The sequence below is a fragment of the Podarcis bocagei genome, assembly GCF_964188305.1.
Source record: "Podarcis bocagei genome assembly, chromosome: 8".
NCBI classification, from domain to species: domain Eukaryota; kingdom Metazoa; phylum Chordata; class Lepidosauria; order Squamata; family Lacertidae; genus Podarcis; species Podarcis bocagei.
Window position 1 is genome coordinate 15309581 of NC_138133.1, and position 15976 is coordinate 15325556.

At 41.5% G+C, this 15976-nt stretch overlaps 1 protein-coding gene across 1 annotated transcript in view; it reads left to right on the plus strand.

Annotated features, from left to right (window-relative positions):
- LOC308593907 (uncharacterized protein) overlaps window positions 1–10672 on the plus strand; it is an 88887-nt gene extending 78215 nt beyond the window's left edge. Inside the window, exon 4 of the mRNA XM_081206706.1 lies at window positions 9858–10672. Within this exon, the coding sequence (XP_081062832.1) occupies window positions 9858–9972 (115 nt within the window). The 3' untranslated portion in view covers window positions 9973–10672. The remainder of the gene's footprint in view (window positions 1–9857) is intronic.
- The last annotated feature ends 5304 nt before the right edge of the window (window positions 10673–15976 follow it).

Consider the following 15976-nt stretch of genomic DNA (forward strand, 5'->3'; position numbering starts at 1 on the left):
ATAGGAACTTGTTAATAACCATTGCAAGCTGGAATGGTCCAGGAGACCAATGTAAAAAGTTCTTCAGCAGAATCCTTGATCTGCACCTTGTGTGACATGAATTCTCTTCACCGCAAGAATGCACTTCAAAGCATTTACTGTAGAACGGTCTTAAATACTAGCTACGATAAGATAAACATTACAAAATAACAAAGCAAAACGTTTCAAGCAATAGGGATCAGTCCTTTATGCACTTCAGTGGAGCTTCCTTTCTCTGGTCCCGGAGAGGGATTCTAAGCTTGTTCATCATTGCAGAACCATCTCTGCAACCCCTACTGTTGCTGCAACTAGCCATCTCCAAAAAGCCACACAGGCAAGCTTCTCAAGTTTCAGCTTCCTGCTGCGAGCGCTCTGCAGCTTGTGTTTGCAGAGATAAGTCATCAGGTAGCACATCTCCCTCTAAAGGAAAAATACCAGGCTTCTCTGACGCTTTTGCCAGAGTGGAACTGTTTTGCCTAATGTCAACTTCCCTTTACAACATTTTAAATACAATGCGTTCAAACATAGCATTTAACATACAACTTATAACTTGTGATTTCAGACAAATTTCTTGAAGCTGTTGATGCACCCAGAGAAAGAAATAAAATGATTCTAAGTCCACATCATTCTGGTGTAGGGTCTGTAGCCAGGCTTAGTTTGTGCCAGCAGTCACCAAGATTTCACCCTGACATCTGTTTTCAAATGCAGGACACAATTTTGGAAGGTAAAATAGATGACAGTGTTCCTTGTCAGGTTTGTTGCCCTAGTGTTGTTGAGAAGGGTTGTGAATATGTTGGGTGTAAAGTTATTTGCAGTATTGGTGCATCTTTTCATTGAGGCAAAAAGCAACAACAAGCCAAATTCTGCTGCCCCAAAAAACAACGAGACAATGAATTTCAGGGTGATAATTGTCTGGTATTCACTTCGTATTCAATATATAAATAAGTTTTGGTTAATCTGAGTAAATAATGCCATATTATTGTTGAGAGGTAAACATTTTTGCATGGCAAGCAATAAATACAGTGGTGCCCCGCAAGACGAAATTAATTCGTTCCGCAAGTTTTGTCGTCTAGTGAATTTTTCGTCTTGCGAATCACGAAATCCCATAGGAATGCATTGAAAATCAATTAATGCGTTCCTATGGTCAAAAAAAGTCCAAACAAAGCCAAATTTGGTACAACAACAGTTTATTAACTGCTCTTTAAAGTCACACATACTGTAAAGAGCAGTTCAAAAATTGAAGGGAAAATAAATTAACTTTATAAACAAAACATGTCTTTGTTTTTAGACAAAGGAAACAAAGTCGCGAGACGTTTTCGTCTTGTGAAGCAAGCCCATAGGGAAATTTCGTCTTGCGAGGCAAATCGAAAACGGAAAAACCTTTCGTCTAGCGAGTTTTTTGTCTTGCGAGGCATTCGTCTTGCGAGGTACCACTGTAAATAAATCGCAGCTCTTCATGCCATTCCACACCTTCGGGCTGAACTTCCCTAACAAATAATAATAATAATAATAATAATAATAATAAAGGAGAGATGGAGGTGAATGCCAGGAAAATGGTGCCTCCTCTGGATTCAGTTGCTTGAAGCAACAGCCTCATGGTGCTTTATGGCAAGGCCAGCCCTGCTAGCTGCTGTTTTCTGCCTCCATTTTGCCAGATAGAGTTAGGTAAGCATGTTGCAGCAGCTGTTTTTGGAGTTGCAGACTGATAATTGCATAGGCAGCTCACTGCACTAGCTCTCAGGTGACGCTGAATTGGAGCTGCTGTCTTGCAGCATAGAAATACCCTTTATGATGCAAAGTGATTGGGGGACAAGCCCCTTCCTCATTCTTTCTCACCCATGAGTAGATTATGAAAGAGGAGGCCAAGGTCACTGTGAGGGGCAACATACACTTGACAATAAATGTACAATTTCCTTATCTTCATAGGTAGATGCCTATTTAAGATGGTCTTTTGATATTGGATGATGTTATCCGCATCTTAAATCTAAGGTGTATAACCAATTTTGTTTCTGTTAGAAGAAATAGAATTTTAGCGATATTACGGCTGCATACTCTGATATGTCATTTATTTGGAACAAATAGAGGGCGATATGCCAGTTGCCATGGCAACAAGTTCCCGCTGGAGTCGCAAAAGAGCTCTCGGCACATTTTGAAATTACTTCCTTCCCATTAATGCCTCAGCAGCAAGAAAGGTGATGCTTGCTGCAATTAAATACAAATGAATATGTTTAATGATTTTTTTTTAAAAATGGGAGTTGCATTTTCTCTCTCTGAGTTGTTTGTGACGTGCGACAAAAGCAGAACAGGCTGAAGAAACAAAAGACTGAGTTCAGATGTAGCAGCCTGGATCCTTCTAAGCGAAGAGAGAGAGAGAGAGAGAGTCAGTCCCATTTTCTCGAGTGCGTACATAGGCAGGAGGTATAATTTATGAACAATTTATTACAGACAAATTCTGCTTGATCTCAGTGAATAGTACCGAATGAACAGGATTCAGACAAGCATGAGGAAATCAGATGTTTGCTTTGGATGGAGTGAGAAAGATCAGATGGCTAACAGTCAACTAGGCATTGTTAGTTACGCCGAGTCAGATAGCCTGATCTAAATATGCATCCTACTTTACTGGAGGCAGGAACTGCAAGGGAGATGGAATGAATGATGGGCAGAATGAGAGGTAGAATGCAATCTGTACTGGATTTCCAAGGTTGTTCCTTTCCTTTACCGTTCCTGTTTCATAACAAGATCCACACATGTACATTAAGCAGCTGAAACATCAATTGATGTAGAAATCAAAGAGAAGGCCTTGCCCGTTCCCTGCCCCCAAGAGCCCAAGACCCTCCAAGTATCCCTAATTTCCAGGGCTACCCCTGATTTAGAGAAGCCATCCCAGTTTCTGATTTGATCCCGGAATGCCCCCCTTTTCCTTAGGATGTTGCCATTTTCATTGGAGAAATGTTGGAGGGTATGGAGTTATCTGACACCCGAGCCATCTGAAGGCAATCCTGTACAGTGGTACCTCGGGTTACATACACTTCAGGTTACAGACGCTTCAGGTTACAGACTCTGCTAACCCAGAAATAGTACCTCGGGTTAAGAACCTTGCTTCAGGATGAGAACAGAAATCGTGCAGCGGCAGCGCAGCAGCAGTGGGAGGCCCCATTAGCTAAAGTGGTGCTTCAGGTTAAGAACAGTTTCAGGTTAAGAACGGACCTCCGGAACGAATTAAGTTCTTAACCCAAGGTAACACTGTATAGGGAAGTTTTTAAAAATGTTTTATTATGTTTTTATATATGTTGGAAGCTAGCTGCCCAGAGTGCTGGGGCAACCCAACAAGATGCGTATGGTATAAATAGTTAAATTATCATTATGGAATGGGACGTCCCTATTTTCATTGAAGAAGTGTTGGAGGGTATGGAGCTCTGTAACTATAGCTTTAACAGAAGCTTGATTGGCTGATATGGTCAGGCAATGATGCTTAGTTCTATGCCATGTAGAAAGCCTCACCCATCCGATTCCTTTAGATAAAGTTGCAGTTTAAAAGCACAGGGGCAGGTCAAGTCACTTGGACCTGACATCCTCTGTGTGATGAGCAGACAAGCTCTGGCTGTTCCAAACTCTGGAGGCTCCCCCCCTGCAGGCAGAGAAGTTTGAAGGGAATTGAAGCGCTCACTGGCAGTTGATTTTCCTTGCTTCTGCCCCTTTCAACTGCTAGTGAAGGTTAGTCTCAAAGCAGTGTTGGCTGGTCCCAGTTGGGGCGGGTAGGCCAGGCGGCCAGGAGGCTAACAGTAAGTTGAACCAGGGCCAATATCAGGAGCAAACTGGCAGTAAACCACACTGCGTCTCCACCCCCATCATTCAGCCCAGACACTGAGGTCCAGCTCCGAGGGCCTTCTGGCGATTCCCTCACTGTGATAAGTGAGGCTACAGGGAACCAGGCAGAGGGCCTTCTCGGCAGTGGCACCCTCCCTGTGGAACGCCCTCCCATCAGATGTCAAGGAAATAAACAACTATCTGACTTTTGGTAGATATCGGAAGGCAACCCTGTTTAGGGAAGTTTTTAATGTTTGATGTTTTATTGTGTTTTATTGTGTTGGGAGCAGCCCCGAGTGGCTGGGGAAACCCAGCCAGATGTGTGGGTAATATATATAAAATTATTATTATTATTATTATTATTATTATTATTATTATTATTATTACTACTATTACTGTGCAAGTTGGGGTTAATTCTTTATTGGTAAGAACACGATCTGCACTGAGAATCCCAAGAACTGTGCGTGCTGAATTTTTGCTTCAAAGTCCCTCATTAAAGCCAGAAGTCGCAGAAAAAATGTAGCAACACTACTAGGTTGCTGGGAAAGGATTTCTTGAGAAACATTTCTTCATTGGATTTCCATTTCAATTCAGTTAAGTATTTTAAAGAAAGACCAATCAATTTCTTAAAATATGCCTGAATGGATAATTTGCACACCCGCTGGTAAGGATGCAATTTGGGGAATGGCCCAATGAAATGCTATTGGAGAGTGATGCTGATAGCTCTGAATGAAAACTTACAAGCTAAAGCAGCAAGGGGTTGCTTATGCAATTAGGGATGTTCACTGGGGTTTTGCTCCTATCCCACCAATAGCCAAGCGGAAAGCAGAACAACAGACTTCTAATTGATCCCATTTTCCTTACTCTGCTGGTGTATGTAGTCATACATTCTAGCTGCATTATCATCATGCTCTGGTCAACAAATGTACATGAAATCTTGCAAATGAGAGTATGGAGATTTGCATAACTCCTCGAGTATATGAAGCCCTCTCTCCTCTGTTTTATAATTATTCTAATTAGTCATCTTTATTTTAGAATGCAAGTTTGTTTGTAACTTGGGTTGCTTGCAAAATCTGGATTTAACCGGATTTTTATGCTGGAGGGTTCTAGGGTTTAAAGGCTTATTTCAGACATCTGGTTGAAATCACCAGACATACATATTGTAGCTGAAAATGTTCAAAATGGGCATCCACAATGTCTCTAGGATTCAGCATGTGTCACCATGAGAGTTTAATCCGTTATACTGGAAGACTCATTTGTGAAGTCTGCAGAGTCCAGGGAGCTGATGCACGAAACTGGTCACATATTCCAGATCCAGACTCTCCACAACAGGGGTGGAGAGGGTCACATGCAAGAGTGATTTGGGGAAGACATTTTGTCTCAGTCCTATACAGGGCTATCTCCAAAACCACTCAGTTGCTGCTTTGCTCTTGCTGGTGCAACATCTATCTGGACCTGTTCAGTTGCTGAAGACTCAGGGAGAGCTCTTCTGATGGCTTAACAACCTAACCGTCCTGGATACTATCTTCCTCACTGATAGACAGGGAGCTTGAGCAAGTATATCTGAAGGAGCGTCTCCACCCCCATTGTTCTACCCGGACACTGAGGTCCAGCACCGAGGGCCTTCTGGGGGTTCCCTCACTGCAAGAAGCCAAGTTACAGGGAACCAGGCAGAGGGCCTTCTCGGTAGTGGTGCCCTCCCTGTGGAACGCCCTCCCACCAGATGTCAAAGAAAACAACAACTACCAGACTTTTAGAAGACATCTGAAGGCAGCCCTGTTTAAGGAAGCTTTTAATGTTTGATGTGTTACAGTATTTTAATATTTTTTTGGAAGCCGCCTAGAGTGGCTGCGGAGGCCCAGCCAGATGGGCAGGGTATAAATAAATTATTATTATTATTATTATTATTATTATTATTATTATTATTATTATTATTATTATTATGTCCACCAGATTGGAACTGTTGCTTCAGCAAGAGGAGTTGAAGGCCCCACTTTTCTTGATAATTAGCTCTGTAGCTGAGTAGGTGTTTTTCATGTGTCCCTAACCAGGCACCTCTGAAACTCCTGTCTGGCTTGCTGAGTCTTCTAGCCCTGGGGGAGACAAGGGGGGGGGTATGAGCGTCACCTAGGACCCCAGGCAGCTGGCTTGGTAGCCTCCAGCCATGGGGCAGGAATATCTGGATTCATTGGCTCTTTGGGATCATTGGCAATCTGGAAGGTCCTGTTTTCCTTGCTGCTTCTCTGAGGAGGTCTGAGCAAGGCTCAACCCTCACCGATGGAAGAGTAATCAGTATTTTTGATACAAGGATATGGAAGGGAATGTGGGTTCTGTAATGGTGAGGAAACCCTTAAGGTTTGGGTTAATGACATGGCTGGAATTAATGACATTTTGGTGGTGGCCTATTTGGGGATGTCTTCTCAAGTGTCAAAATGAGAACATAAGAAGAGACTGCTGGATCAAGCCAGAGGCTCATCCTGTTCCAGAAGCCTACGGATAACATAAGCAGGGCCTGAGCACAACACCAATCTCCACTTCTGTGGTATTCAGAAGCAAACGAAAGATGTTACCGATATATTCTATGAATAAAGTGCTGCTCTCTAGTTTAACACCCAGAGCACTGAATTCATTATCTGCTGTCCAAGACTTACAGGATAATACATTTGTTTCAACCCCTCAGAAAGCAACACACCCTCAGGAAGTGACATTATTCGAACTTGCAATATCCACCCAGGGTGGTGAAAACACAGATTGTCACGGCCATTAGAGGAGCCAGCAGTTGGCTGTTGCCCCCCTCGGTGTGTTAACATCATAAGGCCACCATGGGTGTGACACAGTTTGAACACAGAGCCTGTGTTCCTCTGTTTGGATGCTCTCCAGCCTGGTTTCCTCAGTCTGAGAAGAAAAACCCCACAGATATAGTAAAGAATGCTTAAGCAGGTCATGAAAATATTTCTGTGCAGCTGAATATGTATTGCATCTTGCCAATAGTAGAGCAGTCTATCGCAGCTGGAAGGCAGTTACATACTATATCAGATTGGACAGATAAGGAAGGCTGGATAAGAGGCCAAACATATGATCGGCAGTACCAGCAGATTTTCCCTCCTACTAACTGGAACCAAAGGAAGTACAGTTGAGCTCAGGAGCAGCCTCTGGGCCGAGTCGAGATCTGTAGATCAATTCAACTCTGGCCTATCTACCTGGTTCACAGCCAAGCCAGGAAATGGATATGAGGTTTCAAGAAGAAATATTAATTGGAATCATGCACCGTTCTTCTTTCACATCCTCTTGTGCAACAGATTTGAAAGGCTGTTTGGCATTTATACAAGCTCCTGTTTCTCATTTTACCTCAAATTGAACAGCATGACATAAGGTTTTATTTTTGGCCAGCTAACTGCACATTTTCTAAATCTTGAGATTTATTTTCAGCGTTATGGATGCTTTTCTGTAATAGGCTAGAGTAACTGAATATGGACCCTCTCTTTTTGGTGCAGGGAGGGGAGAATATAAGTAGATACAAAGGAGGGCAAGATGTGGAATCCTGGACTTGCAGAGTTGGAAGGGATACAGGAATATGCAGCTGTACCATACAGGGATCAAACCTGCAACCCTGGCATTATCAGCACCATGCTCTAACCAACTGGGCTATCTGGACTTCATGACTTTTAGACTGTGCGGAAAAGAGGACTTTGGCAAGCACAATTTAGAGGAGAAAGAAAAAGTGATGAAAAATCCTGATTTTACATCCTTGGTGAAGTTAAAGGTGTTGTCCCCTTCTCTGAATCTATTTTTAAAAGCCTGACCTGGCCTGGTTGTTGTTGTTGTCTAGTCGTTTAGTCGTGTCTGACTCTTCGTGACCCCATGAACCAGAGCACACCAGGCACTCCTGTCTTCCACTGCCTCCCACAGTTTGGTCAAACTCATGCTGGTAGCTTCAAGAACACTATCCAACCATCTCGTCCTCTGTTGTCCCCTTCTCCTTGTGCCCTCCATCTTTCCCAACATCAGGGTCTTTTCCAGGGAGTCTTCTCTTCTCATGAGTGGCCAAAGTATTCCTGGAGGAGGAACCAGCAAGCCACTCCAGTATCCCTGCCAAGAAAACTCCATGGACAAAGACAACTGACCTGGCCTAGGACCTGGTATCTTCCTCACAAACCTGCCTAACCACTGGTTGTGTCTCTAGAACAGAGGATGGCAACCTTATTCGAGGATGGGCCGGTCGACGCTCCGTTCATAGGAGGATGGGCCAGATCGTGAGCACACACGTGCTCTTCCAGGTCAGAGGAGCGCCCGTGCACAGGCACACATGCTATTTCCAGCAGTCCTCCAACCCGGAAGTCCACCGGAAATAGTGTGCGCGCATGCACACAGGCGCTTCTCTGTCCCGTACGCATCTGCACACGCTATTTCTGGCACACATCCAGGTCGGAGGAGCTCCTGTGCGCATGCGCACTGGCGCCATCAACCCGGAAGTCGGTCCCTGCTCCGCCCCGGTAAGAGTGGGGGGTGGGGGGGACAGGGGTTGCCATGGACCATAGGTTGCCCTTCTCCAGCAGCCTCTGACTTGTGAGGCGAGATGGGTGACAACTGGACTAAGGTCCCACCTGCGCTATATTTAAAGCAGTGTCATTCCATATTAAATGGTCACGGCTTCCCTCAAAGGATTCTGGGAACTGTAGTTTTTAAGGATGCTGAGAGTTGTTAGAAGGGCACCATTAATCTCGCAGACCTACAATTTCCAGAGTTTCCGGGGAAGAGGGATTGGTTGTTAAACCACTCAGAGATATTAATAATAATTTAAAATGGAATCGTTCAGTAATATTTAAAACAAAGCATACATCCTGCACTGTGTTTTCACTTCTCATTATTTGGAGTTCTCCATATCAATGTTTTGTAAAGGCTACCAAACTTTTTGCATTCTGAAAAGATGGGCTGGTTTATACAGGCTGAAAAAAAAATGTAAGCTATGGGTGGAGCAGGGGAAAGAGAATGGGCTGAAATCATCATCATCATCATCATCATCATCATCATCATCATCATCTATTATTTATACCCCACCCATCTGGCTGGGTTTCTCCAGCCACTCTGGGCAGCTCCCCCAAAAATATTAAAAACATGATAAAACATCAAACATTAAAAATTTCCCTAAACAGGGCTGCCTTCAGATGTCTTCTAAATGTCAAGTAGTTTATTTCTTTGACATCTGATGGGAGGGTGTTCCATAGGGTGGGTGCCACTACCGAGAAGGCCCTTTGCCTGAAATGTACATTCTCACAATACAAAGGATGTGATATGTGGCTTAAGTGTATTTTCATACTCCAAAATCTTGCAATCTTTACATCTCAGAAACTGGGTGTATGAAGGGAGCGGAGAGAGTTTGCAAAAATGGAAAAATGCCTGTATAACATGTTTTACTGGTGAGTAATGGCAGAATTTCCCTCAGCTTGTTTTGGAGTCAGCCTGGCAACTAAGAGCTATTTTTCATGGATGTTTGGGGGAAATAACTTCACCTTTCTTATTCATGTTCTCCCATAGCCTGTAATGTTTTCACACACACACTGATGAGGCACTGTGCATACATCTTGCGATACTGACTCCTGATAATTGTCGTTCCTAGCCCTGGCAGGGTTGGCAAAGTTGTCCAGCTTTTCTGGGGAACATCTCCCTCCCAAAATTGGGATTTTAAAAGCATTTTTCTTTTTTAAAAAAATCACCATAGTCGCCATATGTCCAGGTTTGCTGATTCGGCGAAAATCCACCCAGACACCATTTTGACAGCCCGATTCCTGGGTAAATCTGGACGTATGGCAGCCTTGGAAACAGAGAGAGCTTGTTCCAATATATAAAGGCTCAGTCCAGCTCTGGCATGTATTGGAGCAAGCTGTCAATCAGAGAGCTATCCATGGTCCTGTATATGACGTACAGCAAATTATTTTGTCTTGCAGGTTATATTCATGCTGCTTGCCCTTTCTAACTGCCTTACCATTAACCAGCTATTGACTTCCACTATTTACTGCTTTTTGTCTCTGCAGCTGTAGACTATTCCTACCAGATTTTGTCCCAGACAAGTGTCCCTCAAGCAGCCAAGACAGGACATTGCAGAAGAGCCATTCTTCCTGGGGACCCCAAATTAGAGTTACTAAGTAAAGACCCTGATGTTGGGAAACATTGAGGGCACAAGGAGAAGGGGACAACAGAGGACGAGATGGTTGGACTGTGTTCTCGAAGCTACCAACATGTGTTTGACCAAACTGCGGGAGGCAGTGGGAGACAGGAGTGCCTAGCATGCTCTGGTCCATGGTGTCACAAAGAGTCAGACCCGACTAAATGACTAAACAACAACAAAGTATAAAAAGAAGATAGGATTGCTGTAGCTTTCATTTGGTATACAGAAGAGGAAATGTTCACAAGTGTGGCTTCTCATATAAGAAAATACAACCATGCACACAAAAGAAACAAATACTAAGAAGGATGTTCCCAACACAATTTGATGATATGCTTATCACGGGGCATTGTACAGATAACTATTTCATGAATCTGCTCAAGAAAGCTGCATCCTTCAGGAACCTCCAGCAAAAATTCAGAAATAACTTCACCTGCTAAAGACTCAGGAACTCTGTGTACCAGTTCACCTTTGTTCCTCAAATCAAATCTGTTGACCACCCTCGCATTAGATTAATCAGGAAGCACTGGAAATGCTTTCAGAAATTCTATCCAGTGAAATGACTCCGTATGCGAACAATCAGTCTGAGGTCTTCACTGAGTCGAAAGCAACAAATGATCATTTGTGTCAGTGACGGATATGGTGAAGCCACCATCTTATAATTTGCTTTTTTCTTTTCTTTTTACTTTTTGCCTGCTGCCCATAATGCTCAGGCCTATCATGAGATAATAGGGACGTGGGTAGCGCTGTGGGTTAAACCACAGAGCCTAGGACTTGCCAATCAGAAAGTTGACGGTTTGAATCCCCGCGACGGGGTGAGCTCCCATTGCTCAGTCCCTGCTCCTGCCAACCTAGCAGTTTGAAAGCACCTCAAAGTGCAAGTAAATAGGTACCGCTCCAGCAGGAAGGTAAAAGGCATTTCAGTGCGCTGTTCTGCTTCACCAGAAGCGGCTTAGTCATGCTGGCCACATGACCCGGAAGCTGTATGCCAGCTCCCTCGGCCAATAAAGCGAGATGAGTGCCGCAACCCCAGAGTTGTCCATGACTGGACCTAATGGTCAGGGGTCCCCTTTACCCTTTATAATGAGATAATAGTTTAGTTAACACCTATGGCCACAAACCATGTTTCCTCTTTTTCCCAAGAGGTGGTGAGTTTCTGTCTGGCCATGTGATATGGTGAACCTCAATGGTGGCTTTATGGTGTTAGTCACTACCACAAATGGCTTTGCAACCCCCCCTTTAGAATTACATTAGGAAATGCTCCTGGCTTCATTTGGTCTGTTCCATGGATGTGTAAACAAGAGAGAGATTTTAGCATGGCTGAATGGGCTGCGTTTGCTTGTTGTATTCTTTATAAACCAGATTCTCAATCAGAAGAACTCAATTAGGGCAGCTTTTTAAATAAAAAAAGTCAATTTCAGCTTCTGTGATGCTCATGGCAGTCACTTGATTTAATTGTTTTAAACTGCCAAACAAAAAACGAGCATCTTATTGTTGGGTGGATCCTCGTTTTTCATACATTGCACAGAAATAACTAAGCATTCAGAGTGGAGCACAAAGGAAAGGTCACTAGGTTTTGCATCTGTGCTTCTATATTTGCACATGTTGCTAAGCAATGCACGGAAATCATAGCCCTTAGCTCCAAGATTGCCTTTTCAGACATCCATTATTAAAAGGAAATAAGCAACTGTACTTAGTAATATAATTTTACACAATTACTTGTCTGTCACTTTTGCTGACCCCTGGTGCTTAAAAGCTAAGGAGGGTAAATGGTTTTACACTTGCTTACAAACATGCTTTGTTCGAGTAAAGAGTGTATTGTATTGCTCAAAAATAAAATAAAATTACTGTAAGCTATCATCATGTGTTTAATGAGAAATGGTCTTTTAGCCATGTATTTTTAATGCGCTTGTGTGCCAGCTGATGTTCTCAAAGATGGAGAAATTCCTCAGCATTTTGCTTTCTCATATCGCTAGTGATTCATCAGAACCCGGAGAATGCTGTTAAAATGACAAAGAGAACAAACAGAGACACCTTCAACTGTTCTTTTTGTTCCCCTCATGAATTAAGAAAGGCCTTTTTTGCTGTGATGGGTGAAGAAGGTAAGTTTACAGACACATAGGAACTCTGAAGAGAACTGAAGGTGGCATGAGGTTGCCATTACCATACACACATCTTCTTTTTGTCCCACCATCATCTTTGGTCAACTTCATAAAAACACGGGCAGAAGGAATTCCTGGGTGTTGCTTCATCCTCTCTTCACTCTCTTATATCATAACCATAATACAATAATTTCTAATTATTTATTTTGCTCATAGTTTAAATCCTGCTCACAAGTTCATCATATAATTTCTTTAAATAGTCTGAAAACGGTTTGCATTCTTCCATATAACAGCCGTCATTAAGTGCTTTTATTTTAGCTGTTAGCTTTGCAGATTCAACACAGTCCATCACTTTGCTTATCCATTCATCTTTGGTGCAAACTTCATCTTTCCATTTCTGTGCATAAAGAATCCTAGCTGTTGTAGTTACATACATAAACAACTTAATCATCTTTTTTGGAACTACTGTCCCTTTAATCCCCAGAAGAAAAGCTTCAGGTTTTTGTTGTTGTTGTTGTTGTTGTTGTTGTTTTGCATAATCACTTTAAACATATTTAAAATCTCCTAATATATCATTTACTTTCTTACAGGTCCACCACATATGAAGAAAAGAACCATCCGTTTGTTTGCACTTCCAGCAGTTATTAGGAATTTATCTTTAAAATGTTAAATAACCATTGGAAGTGGACAATGACAGATATTTCTGAGACTACTCCCCAATGATCTGTGTCAAATAAACTATGTCCATCACTGAAGGGATCACTTATGAGATAGTGACTGCTGGATAGAAAACTTTTGAAATATTAAAGGAACACTGAATCAGCAGGGTCAGCTCTCTCTGCTGTCACCTAGTAAGCTTCTGGTTATTGAAGCTTAAGGCAGTTCTAGAGATGCTGTCCAACTAAATTTCAGGAGACATAGCTCAGCAGGTACATCCATGACTTTAAGGTGAGGTGTAAGCAGTTTCCTTCCTGTCTGACAGAATGTCAGCTCACATTACTTCGAAATGCTTGAGCACAGTGAAAAATCACAGATCCACTTTTCAACATCCTCATGCTGAGGTACAAAAATCTTTTCCGTAATAAATTTTTATTAGTTTTTTTGTAATACATTGTTATTAGTTTTCAATTACAGACAAAAACAGCCTCATTATAACAATACCAATTTATACAATTATTCCAATTATACCTATCACTCAAATACTGAATTATATAATTTAGTTAAAGTAGCCCCCACTGTGCTATATTTGATGGTTTGATGATTTTCTTTATTCCTGAATTCTAAAATCTTATTAGTTTCTATTGCATTCTGGTCACAATAATCCCTTATACAACAAATGCAATATTAATAACTTCTATTTGTGTTGACACATGATTAAATGATTTATAAAACTGCAATTGAGGAATTGAAACTATATCCTTGTTCAAGTCCTGGAGGAATATGTAACACCTGTCTTATGTGACGTATTTAATAACATCTTACAGGGAGGGAGGATACCGGACTCGTGGAGAGAGGCCCATATTACCCTAATACCAAAACCGGAGGCGGATAAACTTGAGGTAAAAAACTATAGGCCGATATCACTACTCAATAACAATTATAAAATATTTGCTGAGATAATGGCAAAAAGACTGAAAAAATATTTGACAAAATCAATTCATAAAGACCAAGCCGGTTTTTTGCCAGGCAGACAGCTGAAGGACAACATAAGAAATATAATAAACATCATTGAATATTTAGAGTTCAAAAATGAAATTCCTGCAGCTCTGGTATTCGTCGACGCCGAAAAAGCTTTCGACAATGTATCCTGGTGTTTCCTTGTAAAGTGTATGGAAAGGGTAGGGATAGAGGGGCCCTTCTTGGAGGGTATCAAAGCAATTTATTCGAGCCAAAGAGCGAAATTAATTATTAATAATAACTTAACAGATTCATTTATGATATCAAAAGGTACAAGACAGGGGTGCCCTCTGTCCCCCCTCCTGTTTATTATGGTACTGGAGATAATTGCAAATAAAATAAGGGAAACACCGGAAATAAGAGGAATTAAACTTGGAGTGAAAGAATATAAATTAAAGGCATACGCCGATGATTTAGTGATATCATTAGAAGAGCCATTAAAAAGCGTGGAAAAAGTCTTGGAAGCGCTTGAGGAGTTTGGGAAGTTATCTGGGTTTAAGTTAAATAAAAATAAGACAAAAATACTGACTAAGAACTTGGCGGAAGACTTAAGAAATCAATTAGAACAACAAACAGGAATTAAGGTAGTGAAAAAGGTGAAGTATTTGGGTATTTGGGTAACTACAAAAAATATAAATTTAGTGGAAAATAATTACAAAAAAACCTGGAGTGAGATTAAAAAAGATTTAGACATCTGGAGTAGATTAACACTCTCCTGGGAGGGACGAATGGCAGCCATAAAAATGAACATCCTTCCAAAAATATTATTTTTATTTCAGAATATTCCAGTAATTAGAGGAACAACAATGTTTAAGGAATGGCAGAGGACCCTGTCCAGGTTTATCTGGCAGGGGAAGATAGCAAGAATTAAGTTTAAACTGCTCACAGACAGGAGAGAAAGAGGGGGGTTTGCCGTCCCGAATTTGCAATTATATTATGAGGCTGCATGCCTATGTTGGGTTAAGGACTGGATAGTTCTGGAAAACTTAGATGTGTTAGACCTGGAAGGATTTGATGCTAGATTTGGCTGGCACGCCTATTTATGGCAAGATAAAGAAAGGGTGCATAAGGGTTTCTCCCACCATATTGTTAGAGGAGCGTTGTTAGAGGTTTGGAATAGAACTAAAAGACTGTTGGAAAAGGGCATACCTTGGTGGCTATCTCCAGTTAATATCTCATCCCTTAAAAATTTAAACACGAGAAGCCAAAGATGGACCTACGAAGATCTCCTGACCAAATCGGATAAGGGGTGGAGAATTAAATCATTTGAAGAACTAAAAGATAAGTCAATAGGGTGGTTACAGGTTCACCAAATTAATGCCCTATGGAATGAACACAAAAAAATAGGGATGAATGAGAAAAAATCAAAATTCCAAGTGGAAATATTAGAAGGAAAGAGTAAGCTTCTATCCAAAATGTACAATCAATTACTGGAATGGGATACAAAAGACGAGGAGGTGAAGGAGGTCATGATAAAGTGGGCCATAGATTTGGGATATAGTTTAGAATATGAGAAATGGGTGAAACTTTGGACTAAGGACATGAAATTTACAGCATGCGTTAGCCTCCGTGAAAATATGGAAAAAATGATGTATCGTTGGCATATTACTCCTGTTAAGCTTGGAAAAATGTACAAAACTGGAGACAAAAGATGTTGGAAATGTAAAAAAAAAGAGGGCGACTTCCATCATATGTGGTGGTCATGTGAAGAAGTGAAGAGGTTCTGGGGTTCTATCTATGATGAATTGAAAAAGATACTGAAATACACATTTCCTAAAAAACCAGAAGCATTTCTTCTGGGAATGGTCGGTGAGGAGATTAGAAAAGAAGATCAAACCATGTTCCAGTATGCAACGACAGCAGCTAGACTACTGTTGGCACAGAACTGGAAATCATCTAAAATCCCAACTATTAGTGAATGGCAAAACAAGCTATTTGAGTACTCTGAGCTAGCAAAAATGACACAGAAGATCAGGCATCAGAGTAATAAAATCTTTATTAATGATTGGAATAAATTTATATCATACACGGAGAAAAACTTAGGTAACATTAAAATAACAGTAGGTGAATTATAGAATCTGCGAAGTAAAGATAAAGGTAGAAAGAAGGAACTGCAAGAAGGGTATCAATGGGATATAGCTTAAATCGTGGTGGAGGGAAGTCAGAATGATGTTATGATAATTAATACTTTTGGAGAAATGTATTTACG